Source organism: Carex rostrata, chromosome 5 (assembly GCF_964058835.1).
Source record: "Carex rostrata chromosome 5, lpCarRost1.2, whole genome shotgun sequence".
Classification (NCBI taxonomy): Eukaryota; Viridiplantae; Streptophyta; class Magnoliopsida; order Poales; family Cyperaceae; genus Carex; species Carex rostrata.
Genome location: NC_135922.1, coordinates 2,976,595 through 2,990,301, shown reverse-complemented (window position 1 = coordinate 2,990,301; position 13,707 = coordinate 2,976,595). Strand labels below are relative to the sequence as shown.

General features: G+C 33.8%; 1 protein-coding gene across 1 annotated transcript in view; it reads left to right on the top strand.

Annotated features, from left to right (window-relative positions):
* Positions 1 to 447: 447 nt before the first annotated feature.
* The window catches only part of LOC144554497 (putative disease resistance protein RGA3), a 107,254-nt gene continuing 93,994 nt past the window's right edge, over positions 448 to 13,707 (top strand). The window contains exons 1-2 of the mRNA XM_078302812.1: positions 448 to 802; positions 3,689 to 6,351. Of these exons, the coding sequence (XP_078158938.1) occupies positions 448 to 802; positions 3,689 to 6,351 (3,018 nt within the window). The remainder of the gene's footprint in view (positions 803 to 3,688; positions 6,352 to 13,707) is intronic.

The window sequence follows — 13,707 nt, the reverse complement described above, 5'->3', positions numbered from 1 at the left end:
AAGAACAATGAGAGTGTTGTAATAAGAAAGAACTTAAAATTATAGTAGGAAATATCGGTATTCGGTATCGGGATCGGTCACGGCCAATGCCGATACGTATCGGACCAGTATCAGCCAATACCATAGATTGGAGCTTAACACACTATCGCGAGTATCGGACCAGTATCGGATCGGTCACGGCCGATACCGATACGTATCGGCCGATATTTCCTACTATGCTTAAAATAATAGTAATGATAATAGCTGTCCCCGACCTGCAGCATGATTCTCTAGTAGGAATGTGCCACAGTGAATAAACCCACGGGTTGCATGCATATCAGATCCGCAACTTCAGGGAATAAAGAAGTGAAAATTAATTTGCACAGGTCTTCTAGTCAAGCAATCAGCCACAGAGTAGAGACTGAAACTGAACACACACAGAGTTTCAATTCAATTCAATTTTATTCAATGGCGTCTGCACTGTTTTCTTCCATCCAATCCCTCTCCACCAAGCTCCTTGAGGCCATTCGTGGCCTCCCTTCCACTTCGCACCAGCAGGACCCACCATCCCCTGTTACCGACCAACAGAAAAGTGTTAGAGAGGATTTGGAGAAGCTGAGTCGGATGATTACAAGGATCCAGGCCATTCAACAGGATGCTGAAGAAAGGGAGATTCACGATAGCTCTGTTCGTCTGTGGCTAGCAGAGCTGAGAGGGGTGGCCTACCAAGCAGAGGATGTGCTGGACGAGTTCAACTACGAGGTGCTCAGATTCATTGTTGAAAGCGGAGATGCTGTCATTGAAGCCTATCATAGGGACGGCGGTATGCTTTTAAGTTTAATTGTATATTTTGGTATATTGTGGGCATTTTAAAAAAAATACCTTTTGGCACTTTTATCATAGCACTTTAAGTTTATATGCATACACACATGAGTTAGCTCTCATGTGTATAACAACTCATGTTAGTTGGGTTGTTTTACACATGGTTCTGAAAATCGGCCGATTCCGAGTCAACTCGGAATCGGACGGGACCGGGCCGCGTTTCACCCGAGTTTCTTGCTCGTGCGAGTTTTTCGGCAAAACTCGGATGAACAGTGCTTGACTCGGCCGAGTTAGCCAATTTTTAGGCCGAGTCAACCGAGTTCTCACCGATTCAACTGGAGGTGAGCCGATTTTTCCCGAGTTAACTCGGTTGTGCGAGTTATGTGCAGAAAAACAATAAAATTGACAATCGTCAAGAAGGCTTGAGTTGCTGAGTTGCTGCCCATTGTCAAGATGGCTTGAGTTGCTGAGGTGAAGGCTTGGGTTGACGGGGAAACAGCGAAATTTTGGAGAAGAAGCGAGAGAGGGGCGTGCGACTTTCCTTCTCCAGGAAGGAAATGAGATGGAGAAGAAGAGATTAAATGGGTGGGGTCCGCGGGTCAGTGAGAGAGACTACAAAAGAGATAAATGAATTAATGAAGGTGGGGTCCATCTGTAAGAGGAATAGAAAAAGAGGCACGGATTTGAATCCAAAATTGAATTGGTTTTTTTTGGCAGCCAATGCCTTCTCCGAGAAATGAGCAGGGTTCTAAATAGCTAGCTATAGCGGCGCTATAGCTACGCTATAGCTTTTACAGACCATAAACGCTAAGCTATGAGATAAAATTGCGCTAACTCAGCTACGACCGCTATAGCTATAATAGCTAACCGCTATTACCACTATATGAGACCCGCTATAGCTACCGCTATGCTACATAGTTTTTTTTTTTGCAATTTATATGGACTTCTGTACTTCTATTCTTATTTCTAATGCTACATGGTCTTCTACGATAAATATACTAAACCAAACTATATGCTTCTATTTTTATTTGTGATTTATTCTATCATTCTATATCGATAAATATTCAAATATTAATTCTTCATTTTGATTACTCTTTTTATAGTATTCATTTGTAAAATTATTATCGTTTGTTTCAATTGAAAGCTGATTTTGATTATTATTATAATTATAAAATATTTAAATATGTATATTGACTTTATTTACCTTATAAAATTAATTGCTCTTTGTCTATTATAATATGTAATACCATGAAGTATAAACTATTAAATAATTTTCACTCAAAAAAAAAAACTATTAAATAATGTTACTTTTTAGATTTTTTTTCCTTCTTATTTGCGTAATTGATAAAAAGTATAGACTTAGATACTTGTCATTTAGTTATTATATTAATTCTCTAATATTGATTATGTTGATATATAATATATAATATAATATATAATATTGATTATGTTGATATATAATATGTGGATTATTAATAGTTAGTAGAAATATATAATATAAAGTTTGAAAAAGGAAAATCGCTATGTGTGATAGCTTCCTCTATAGCTACGCTATTCGCAATAGCTTTTTTTTTGTCTCCCCGCTATGCCGCTATAATCGCTATTTAGAACCTTGGAAATGAGAGAAGAGAATAGGCGGGCTTTAAAGATGTGGGGTCCGCTGGAAAGGAAATGAAGAGAGAAAGAAAAAGAAATATGGTGAGGATGGAGATGTGTGGCATTTCGTGTGGTCACATAGTTATTTTGTTTCTTCGTTAAAAACTTACTCGTTATGTAAGTTCGATCTATGTTGAACTTTCAGTTTCGAAACATTAATTATTCTAATTTATAACTCTAATTTATAGTTTTTAGAAAATTCTTTTTAATAACCATATTATTTAAATGAAACCTGACATTCTTAACATGTCAGAAGAATTAGGATTTCTAAATATGCAATTGTATTTATAACAATTAATTTTATAAATTTCAAACTTTTAAATTGGTTTAAGAATAATTATATATACATCAAATTTATTGTTCAGATGTTTCTAACTCATAATATGTTTCGATCCACTAAATTTGATTTCAGTTACAAATTATAATTTTATAGTTGCCCATTTATTTAATTCGTTAGTGAATTTTATTTCGTTGAATCTTAATATAAAATTTCCTTTTGAAATTTCAAAAGTTTTAATTAGTCGAGATTTTATTATCAATAATTTGTTTAAATTTACTTAACATTAATTAAAATTACGGGTTATAACAAGATAGAAGAAAGAAAATCAAATTTATATGGAAACAAGATAGAAGAAAGACAATTTATAACAAAGGACAATGAGATGATCCAGCCAGCTCGGCATAGCTTTTGGCAATAAAAGTGTGTTCTATTTGTAATGTTTGTAATATATTATATAATTAGTGGATTATGTGAGTGTAATATTGTCTTAATTAACATAGTTTTTTTTCAAATTATTTTTATCAATTTTTTTCTATTTTTTGGCTACAAAACAAGGCTTCTGTCAAAAAAACCCGAGTTACCGATCCGATTCTTCCGATTCCGGCCAATTCATCCGATTCTGACTCGGCGGTCAAAAATCCGATTCCGAGTTTCAGAACTATGGTTTTACATTTACCTTTGCTGCCATAGTGCCTAAGTGATAAGATGATAACACACACCTGAAATGTTCTATTTCTTAATTCTCACTGCCTAAAAAGAAAGGTTATAGATATGGGACTTTAATCCTTAAGCACTCCATTAAATACAACACAAACAAAAAAAAGTAGAAAACCTAAAAAAATCTTTGGGGTAACTCGACTACTCGAGGAATTGTGAAAGAGATGGTTTTGCTTTTTTTTTTAAAGATAAATATCGGATGACTAAGAGAAATTTTGATATACATTTCTACAGGGACTAAGAGAAAATTTGATGAGATGTCCTGCCTTGCCTCTTATTCATTTACTACCAAGGTCTCAATTCCAGATGGCATGGCTGAGAAGTTTAAGGGTATAATAGAGAGGTTTGAAGAGATTTCAAATGCTCGTAGGGATCTTCATTTGAGGGAGGAGGATGGGACCCGAAGGATTGTCAGTCCACAAATTCGATTGCCAACCAGCTCTCATATGGATGAGAGAGCTATTTTTGGTAGGGAGGAGGAGAAGGAGAAGATCATTAGCCTTCTGAACCCTTCAAATGGTCCAGATTTTATGGTTCTTCCCATTGTTGGAATGGGCGGGTTCGGCAAGACCACACTTGCCAAGATTATTTACAATGACTCTAGGATTTGTCAGGTGTTTGATAAGAGATGTTGGGTATCTGTATCTGTAGATTTTGATTTAGTGCGACTAACCAAAGCTATTGTTGAGTCAGTGAGTAACAACCCTAGTGAATTTTCTGAGCTAAGCAAACTTCAAGATGTTCTCAAGGAGAAGATTAGAGGTTTAAGCTTGTTTCTCGTGCTAGATGATGTGTGGAATGATAAAGGAAACCTGTGGGAGTGCTTTTCAGTTGTTTTTTTTTGTGCTAAATTTGTAAGAATTTTGACAATGACTCGCAATACCTCGGTTGCAAATATCATGCAGACAACATCACCTTTACAATTGAGTTCCTTACCCGAGGAAAATTGTTGGTCACTTTTTAAGCATTTTACTTTTGGCAATAGGGAGACAAGTGAAGATGCAAATTTGCACGAGATTGGTCGTGGTATTGTCAAAAATTGCAAAGGATCACCTTTGGCCGTAAAGGCACTTGGAGGCATCCTCCGTTATGAAATGGATGAAGAGAAATGGAGGGAAATTTTGGAGAGTGATATTTCAGAAATAGATGAAAATGGAGAGATTATCCCAGCATTATGGTTAAGTTACCATAAATTGCCACAACATCTTAAGCCATGTTTTCTTTATTTATCCATGTTTCCAAAAGGTACACCATTTGTAAAAGACATGGTGGTTAATCTCTGGATGGCGCAAGGGTATGTTAATGGCAATACAAGAAATTTGAAAACATTGGAAGAGATCGGAAGCGAGTACTTCGATGAATTGCAAGGCAGATCACTTGTTGAAAGGGCACTTGTTGATGGTGGGCTTTTCTGTACGGATTTCTTCCCTGCTAATTTTTACGTCTTGCATGATTTAATGCATGATCTAGCAAGATCCATTTCTCAAGAAGCATACCGACCTGTTTCAGAAAATGTCCAACAATGCAGTAGTCCATGCAAAGTATATCATTTGTACTTGACCAAACAAGATAAATTGTTGGGTTCTGTTTTAGCACCTGGCAACTACGGGTCTATTAGAACAATTGTAAATGAATGCCCAACACAGATTTTTGACAATGCACTCTCCTGTGAGATTGGTTGTATGAGAGCTCTTCATTTGAGGTATTCCTTGTTCCAAAATACATTTGGCATATGGAAGCACTTGCGGTACCTTTTTTTAGAAAATAGTCAAATGGAAACGCTTCCTGAAACATTATGTGTTCTTTACAACCTCCAAATTTTGGATCTGAAAACCTTTTCTCTTCGGAAGTTACCTGAAAACATCAAAAACCTTATTAACCTTCGGTACTTCCGGCTGAATAGTAGTAAAATCCAGCAGTTACCTGAATATATTTTCCTACTTCGCAACTTGCGTACATTATCTTTAAATTGTTGTATGAAAATTAAAGAGTTACCAAGGGGCATAGAGCAGCTAACTAGGCTGCACTTTCTATATTTACCTGAATCTCTTATCTACATGCCACCTGGGATTGGAAAATTAACAACTCTTAAAAGTGCACTATTTGGGAAATTTAGTGTCATGGATCATGGAATGATTGGGGGGTTGGGAGAGCTTAAGGATATGAATGATCTCAGATGGGGGCTTTGCTTATCAGGGCTAAAAAATATCAGTGATGCAGAATACTCCAAGAATGCCAATCTTGCATCAAAGCCAAATTTATACGGCTTAGGTTTAAACTTTCAGGAAGATCCTAGTTGTCTAATCGTTACTAAATTACCCAAACTCCATTTAGATGTGCAATCAAGTACAAATTCAAAGAATAAGAATGATGAAAAGATACAAGAAGCTGTACTCCAGAACCTCCAACCTCACGGTAACCTCCGACGACTTTTAATATTAAATTATGGAGGGCGGATTTTTCCTTCTTGGTTGCATATTCCATTACTTCCCAAATTGACACATCTTGTTCTTAACTTTTGTACTGAGCCTAACTTCATACCACCATTTGGTCAACTTTCATATCTCAGAGATCTCAGAATATCAGGTAATACTGAGGTTAGAAATGTGGGAGATGAGCTCAACACATATTCACTGTTAACAGAATATGGTCGTTCCAAGCAGCCCAGGGAACCTAGTTACCCATCACTTACAACTCTCTCATTGAACAACTTGCTCAATTTGGGGGAGTGGCAGGCACATGATGGTGACTTCCCACGTCTTGTAGATCTCACTATAGAAAATTGCCCGAAATTAGAGAAAATTGGAATAATTCCGCAGAAAGTTTGGAACGTTACTTTCAAGTACTGCCCAAAATTGAAACTCCTAACATGTCAATCAGTAATAGAAAGACTGACAGTACACGAGTGTGGCTTTTGTGAAATTAGGTTTGGGTCAATATCCCAGTGCCTAAAAATCTCAAAATGTGTAGAGCTAATCTCAATTGATTGGATGAACAGTGGCTCAACTTCTGTTTGGAAAATTTCTTTTGAATACTGCCCAAAATTAGAATCCATAACCATACCAGTTCGAACCTTGGAACTGAAGATACATGAGTGTGGCTTTCGAAAAATCATGTTATGGTCAGTATATGAGAACCTAACAATCTCAAACTGCATAGATCTACATTCAATTAATTGGACGAATGATGTCTTAAATTATGCTAGAGTAGATTCCGCAAATGATGTGTTACACTCCATGATCCAGAGGGCTGAAATTTGTGACTGTCCCAGATTATATTTGGGCAAAAGATATGTCTATCAGGTACCGGATCACCATACCATGAGCATTTTATTACCTTTTTTATTACCCTATATTCTTTAATTACACTAATCTGTTTCACTCATTACTCATGTTCTTTACTTACACTAATCTATTTCACTCATGCAACAGAGAGATCCAAGAATTCAAGAGTTGAATTTGTGTGGGAATAATGAGATCCATCTGTCAGATTCCACAATTCCACTTTTAAAAAATCACTTTTCTTTATTCTTAACAAAAGAAGATTTTCAAGAAGTGGAATCATTAACATGTGCACCATCATTTGGGATGAGCTGCCAGTGTATAATGCTAAATATGGCTTCGTTGGTGATACTGGAGATCTATAGATGCATAAAGGTCATATCAGTGACAGGGCTGGATAACCTCAGCAACCTAAAGTGCGTGACCATATCATATTGTCCAGAGTTGTGCAATTGGAATGATAAAACACTACCACTATCACTCAAATTCCTGGAATTGGATTCTTGTGACAAGCTGAGCTCCTTTCCGTTGCTATCGGTTCAAAGCCATTCGAGCACTCTCAAGGTTCTTGTGATAAAGAAGTGCCCAAGGCTGGCTGTGTTGGAAGGTTTTCATGGCCTGATGAAACTGAAAAATGTGGAACTACTACACTGTAGGAACATAAGCATCTCTCCTGAGAGCCTCCAATTTAGGCCTCATATTATTATTGGTAATTGTCCTCTCATGAGAGACTGGTGCCAAAGAAACTGGATCACTTACTACGAGGTCAAGGTACAACATTAAATCTAAATTATATTAGATTATTTAGAGGCCAAAAACACTTGACTATATATATTTATTAGTATCAGATCCAACTGATACCAACATCTTGGGTAAATTTTCTGGAATTCCATGCTTAAGCCTTGATTGATTCATAAAGCATAAAAATGTATACCTAAGTTGCAGAAGAAGACAAAAAAAATAAAGAATAGGAAAAGAGGTGATTTCCAGTACTAGAATATACCCAAGTTGCAGAACATGATTAAACAGCTCGTATTATATTGATGTCCAGCATAAAATCCTCTAGAACAATTAATCTTTTGTTACCTGATAGTCATGTCTAATTTTCATTGGCAGATGAATCCTATTGGTAATCCCCAAGATGATGAAGAAGCAGAACAGGGAGGTGGTGGAGCAACAACTAAAGATTAAATATGCTGGTAAGGCCATGTAGAAGACTTATTGAACTGTGGTCAAATATTTTCTCACTTAATTTATGCAAGGATTAGGCATAATATAGAAATATATTCATAATTCTTGAAAATTTTATAAAATTATGAAGACTCCAGTATGCAAATATGTAATAGTTACGAGTTTTAAGAATTGCAAACTACTTCAAGTAAGAAGCATAAGATGAAACCAGCAGTTATAGTTGTTACTGGTTAGTGGTTAGGCGGATTCAGCTTAACATAATTACATACAATCAAAGTGAATTCAGTGTATATCAACTATTTAAGATAATATTCCATAACAGAACTCTGTGATCACTTGAATTGAAATTAGACTTAAGGATTTTGCTAAACTAATAGGACAGCTGAGCATGAAGTCAGGTTATATTGATACTTATTTCTACCTTCCATCATTTTGAGTTAATTGGATTAAACTAAAAGGGGAAATTATTGCACACTTGAGTGATGCTTATTTCCTAGAACGCTATCGAATTAAATTATGGATTCAACTGATATTCACTTTTTCTAAGGGTAGTATTTTTATTTTTTTCTTTATTTTGGGGTGTGTGTGTGTGTGTGTTAATATATCAGTAACATTCTCAACTAGAGTAACATGATTTTTTTTGTCTTTTATGCAGGATCAAGCATTCTTTTGAAGCAATTGATCTGAGATTGTTTAGACCCACCTTCGTCTGTAATAACCATTTTGTTGCTTCAGCAGGTATATTGCCTAAACCATGATAATTTATAAGGTCAAGATTAATTGGAGGAAGTTTTGTTGCCTTCGGAATGCATGCTTTACAGCTTTAATTTTCATTTAGAACCATGATTCATATAGCAATTTTTATTTGTAAGTTTATCATACCAACTTTAGACACATGGTGTTTCGTGTTGCTATTATGTACCAATATTATATAGTTTCACCATACCTAGATCAGTACAGAGTGCCTGGATTTATACTGAATACTAACAGTTAGGCCCATATTCTGATGTATTGGTCATTTGTTAAATTTGCCTTTCACTAACCTCACTACTGGGTGTTTTGGTCATTTGTAATGTTTACGACATTATCTTGTTAATGTTATCCGCGCGTCCCTCAAACCCTGGTAGATGCTATGACCTCAACTTGGTCGGTGTAAAAAATTTCAAGAATTTTCATAAATTTCTCTCCAGTTTTGAATTGTTGTGGCAAAATGGTACTCGTAAATGCCTAGTAAACCGATTAAGTGGCTATAAGTGAAAATAACAATAGAATTTTGTGGCTCATTCCAGAATGTTATATATTCTTCAACCGTTTCTTTCAATGAATTTTTTTTTTAACATCAATTTTATATTTTGTTTTGTTTGCTCTGTTTCATGGTAAAATTCCAGCTCCATCTCAATCGATAGTATATAGTGGAGGGGCTGGGGTTGCCGCTGGGCTTAATGTTGGAATTGTGCAATTTGGTGGGCTTATTTGTAATTTTCTATGAAGTGTAATTTGCTTGAATATGTATTAACATGGTTGTTTGGAACTGGTGATGCAGTACCATGCTAATTAATTGTTCTGTTCCTAGATTGATTGTGGGACTGAATCAGAAAGAGCAGCTTCTTAGTTTCATTTACTGTCATTTTATGTTTGATAGTTGTACAAAATTAGAAACTCTGGTTCGATTTCGATCCAGTTTTTTTATTCGATCATTTAGTATTTTTTTTCCTTTTGTCTTCAGTTAGGATGTATTCTGTAATGTTCGATTGGATTAGTCCAAGCTGAACTGCTAAGTTTTTTGAAGTGGTATTAAATGAAGATTTATGCAATCTAAATTTATAGTTTACTCGTATGCTCTTCAAGTACCAGTAAATTAGTTTGCGTTTTTGTTTGAAAGAGTGATACATAACGCAAACAATGCCTTAGCTGCTGCTGCCTCATTTGAGCCCAACCTAAAGCGTGTCTGTGCAATTGGTCTAAAATAAATTCAATGTCACAACATTTCACATAAATTGATGACTTTTGGGCCTAAGGGTTAATCGGTGATTAGATTACTGATGGGCCTACACAATCAAGAACCAAGATAAAGATGGAAGGAAATGGTCTTTTTGAAGTTGCAATTAAGCACCATTTATGTTCCTGTAATGATTATTTATGAGTTTATATTGTGATGATTGTATATGTTTATTTAATTGAGTACCATTTTTAATGTTTCTTGTTAAGTTATTTAATTTTGTATTCAACATTATTCATTGGATTAACGTTCTCAACAATCGCAAAATGTATTTACTCATTAATAAATAAAAAAGGTGTAAGAGATGAAATAAAATCATGCAAAACTACAATTTTGTAGTAACATAGTGCACAAAATAACATCTACTTTGTATCTGTCTATTACCTTTAAACAAAAGATAATACGTGGAAAGAGGTTGCACTTAAGCTAGATTTCTAGTTTTTTTTCATCTGCTGGATACCTTTCGATTGTTTTTATTTAATTCTTTAAATTAAAAAAATTTGGGAGAAATTGTTTAAAAGTATTGACTTGTTAAATAGTTTTTATTTTTATTTTTTTGGCAGCGTTGTGGGTGGAAACTGGTAAATTAGGGAGTACTTTTTTAATTGTAATTAATATTTGTAGTTATATTCATATTCATATTTTGAAGTTTGTCATCTGTAACTCTGTAAGAATATTGAATAAATAAAAAAAATTCAAATTGAAATTATCCATTTTTATTATTGCTTTGCGATTATGTTTTATTTATTTTTTAGGTTCTGTTGTTTGTATCTAAGCTCATTGTGGGAACAATCTATGCATCGATTGTCTATTTCAACTAAAGCAATATATATGGAGCATGGATTGTATCGAAGGTTAAATCTGGTACCAGATGTACCAATTCAAAAAAGAATTTGAACCAGAAATTTGAAAGCTGGATTCATAACATAATAACGAAGAGTGCGCGATTTTGTAAACGGAGAGTCGAATGCGCTGTTAATCTTAGATGCAATATGCAGTTAACGATTTGAAGCAAATTTAACAGGTTATTAGTTTTTTTTTTTTTATGGCTCTAGTTGTAATTTTTTAACTTCATTTAGTAAAGATTAGTTTGGGTAAGTTTAGCAGTTTAGAATTGACAGGATTAGTTGATGTCCTTTTTGTAATTTACGGTTTTGAATGTGCTGGATATTGATAGTGAAAAAAAAAAAGAATTAGATGCTTCCTAACCCCAAAAAAAGAACCAGGTGCTTCCTTCAGGCTTAAGTAAAGGCACTTCAAAAAGATTATGTTTTGCCTTTTCTGAAAAATAGTTGGAAGGTTGTTTTCACAACATAAGTGAATATGTACCTGTACTTATTTACTTTTTCTTATCTAATGTTGACACGTAATATAACGGGAGTAAGCTATACTATGTATGCCCATGTTTGATTGTGGCAAAATTTATAAAATAAGTATTGTTGTAATCAGATGCAGCTATTATTTTTGAGTCCAAATCTTCTGAGGTAACACAATATTTATGTTTAGATCTGCATCGTCCGATCAGAATCCTAAAATGGAAAATGAACATAGAGTATTTGAAAGGCGCGCTGTGTGCGTGGGGGATAAAAAATGCTATATACCTGGTCCTATCAAATAAATAAAACAAACTATTAAGAATAAATAAAATAAACTATGTACCTGCCTCATTTAATAGAAGCTATGTTAAATAAAAGAAAACACTAATGCCTTTTTTCAAAACAAACCGAGAGAATCTATCTAAAAAAGGCTAAAACACAAAGTGAAGACTAAACACGTACAAGATATAATTGAAATCTTGACATATCATTGATGTGCAAGTAATATTCCATCTAATATCCAGAAATCTTGCTCTTGCCCAAACTGCCTTATTCTGGAATAATTCTTTGTAACAATCAAGCCCGGATCCAAAATTGAAGAATTTTGGGCCTAAGAGTCAATCTGTAAAACAAATGTGTCAAAATAAAATCGCTAGATATGATTTATATTATTTTCTCTACATGTATATAATAAAAAAACACTTTTGAATTTTTTTATATATAAATTAAAAAGTTTAAAAGGCAACATTAAAAAATTGTTCATATCAATGCATTTTTGGAAGCTCTTGATAGCAATCCTCTGTTTATTTCAATGAAAAAATTGTATCATGAATCTTATATTTATTATTTTGTTGGATCTGTTCATGATAAAATTCCAGATCCATCTCTGTAGATAGTGGAGGGGCAGTGACTGAAGCAGGGTTTAATGTTGTAATTCTTCCATTTGTTGTTGTTGTTTTTTTTTTTTAAATTTCCATGATTTGCTTTGAATAAGTATTAACTCGGCTGTATTGCAGTATCATGCTAATTGTTGTGCTTTCTTGTATTTCAGGATATACACCACTTTATCTTCTATGCTTATTTTTAAGACTTGAATGTAATAATTACATTGAATTAATTATTTGGTTGAATAGTAGTATTTTTTTTTTCTTTTATCAAAGGATTCCGGTACACTCTAACATCTTTTATATACCATCTTCGAGAGTTAAATCTAGGGAAAAAATTTAATTTGTCCATACAAATTTTTGAATAGCCTATTTTTCCATCAAAAGTCAAAACACCATAATATCCAAAATCGCCACCAAATATTAACATTCTTTCTTATATCCTTTTTAATTATTTAAAAAATTGATTTAACCAATATGTTCTCTGCTACATTTTATCGTTTCTTTTTTTTACTTGTAATTGTCACGTTTTCAAACCAAAAAACAGAGAGTGGAAAATAAAGGGACCAAGGGAGGAGAAACCAAACAGAGACGCTCCATTTAGATTTATTGACGATAACAACAAAAAGAAAGCCAAACGGTTTCGGAGAACTCCAAATTCGAATGAGATTTCGAAAATTTTGAAGGAGAACTCCAATTTCGAATGCCATCATTGGAATAGATTGGGTATACATACCCAATATTTAGAGATTAAAACATTGTTTTGTTTTTGCTTTTAAGAAGTTATAGTTACTGGTATTCGATAGTGGTATTTATTGAAATATATAAACTACTGGTTGTACAGCCTACAGGCTTTTGCCTAAACAAAACCAAAAAAAAAAAAAGAAAAAAAAGAAAGAGGAGGAGAATAGGACCCAAGCCCATAGTTCAATAGTTATACTTTTAACATAGAATGTTTATTTTGATTTATTAACAACTATGGAGTCGACAGACCACTAAGCAAATTAAATAAGCTTATGAACCTAATTTTGCAAAGTGAGTGGGATTAGGAAATTGAGTGGACAGACCATTATTGAGAAAAATGATATTATATATTTGAGGTGCCCCCACATAAATCTTTTGATTATTTTGGTAGCATTGTTTAATGCTATATTGCCAGGTGCATTTTTGCTAGGTTTCCAGTTTTTTTTTCATATGCGTGCGACCTATTATATTTTTTTAAATGCTGAATAATAGGATCAGGAGGTAAATTGTTGAAAATATTAATTTGTTAAAAAACTTATTGACGAGACAATATAGTTATTAGGATTGAGACTGTACCAATTTTTTTAAAATTGGGTAATTAATTTCAATATGAAATTAGTTGTTGGTGTGTATATTTTGTTTTTTTTGCTTAGATTTGTAGATATTATATGAGATTGGTTTTTATATACACCATTAGTACGTGATGGGATTGGTAGAAAAAAGAGAGAGTATTTTGTTTTTGATATATAGTAGGATTGGTAGAATTTTTACTGATTTTAATTTTGGATTGGAAATAAAAAATGAATCGGATTTTTTTTTTAATAAAAAATAAAGTTTA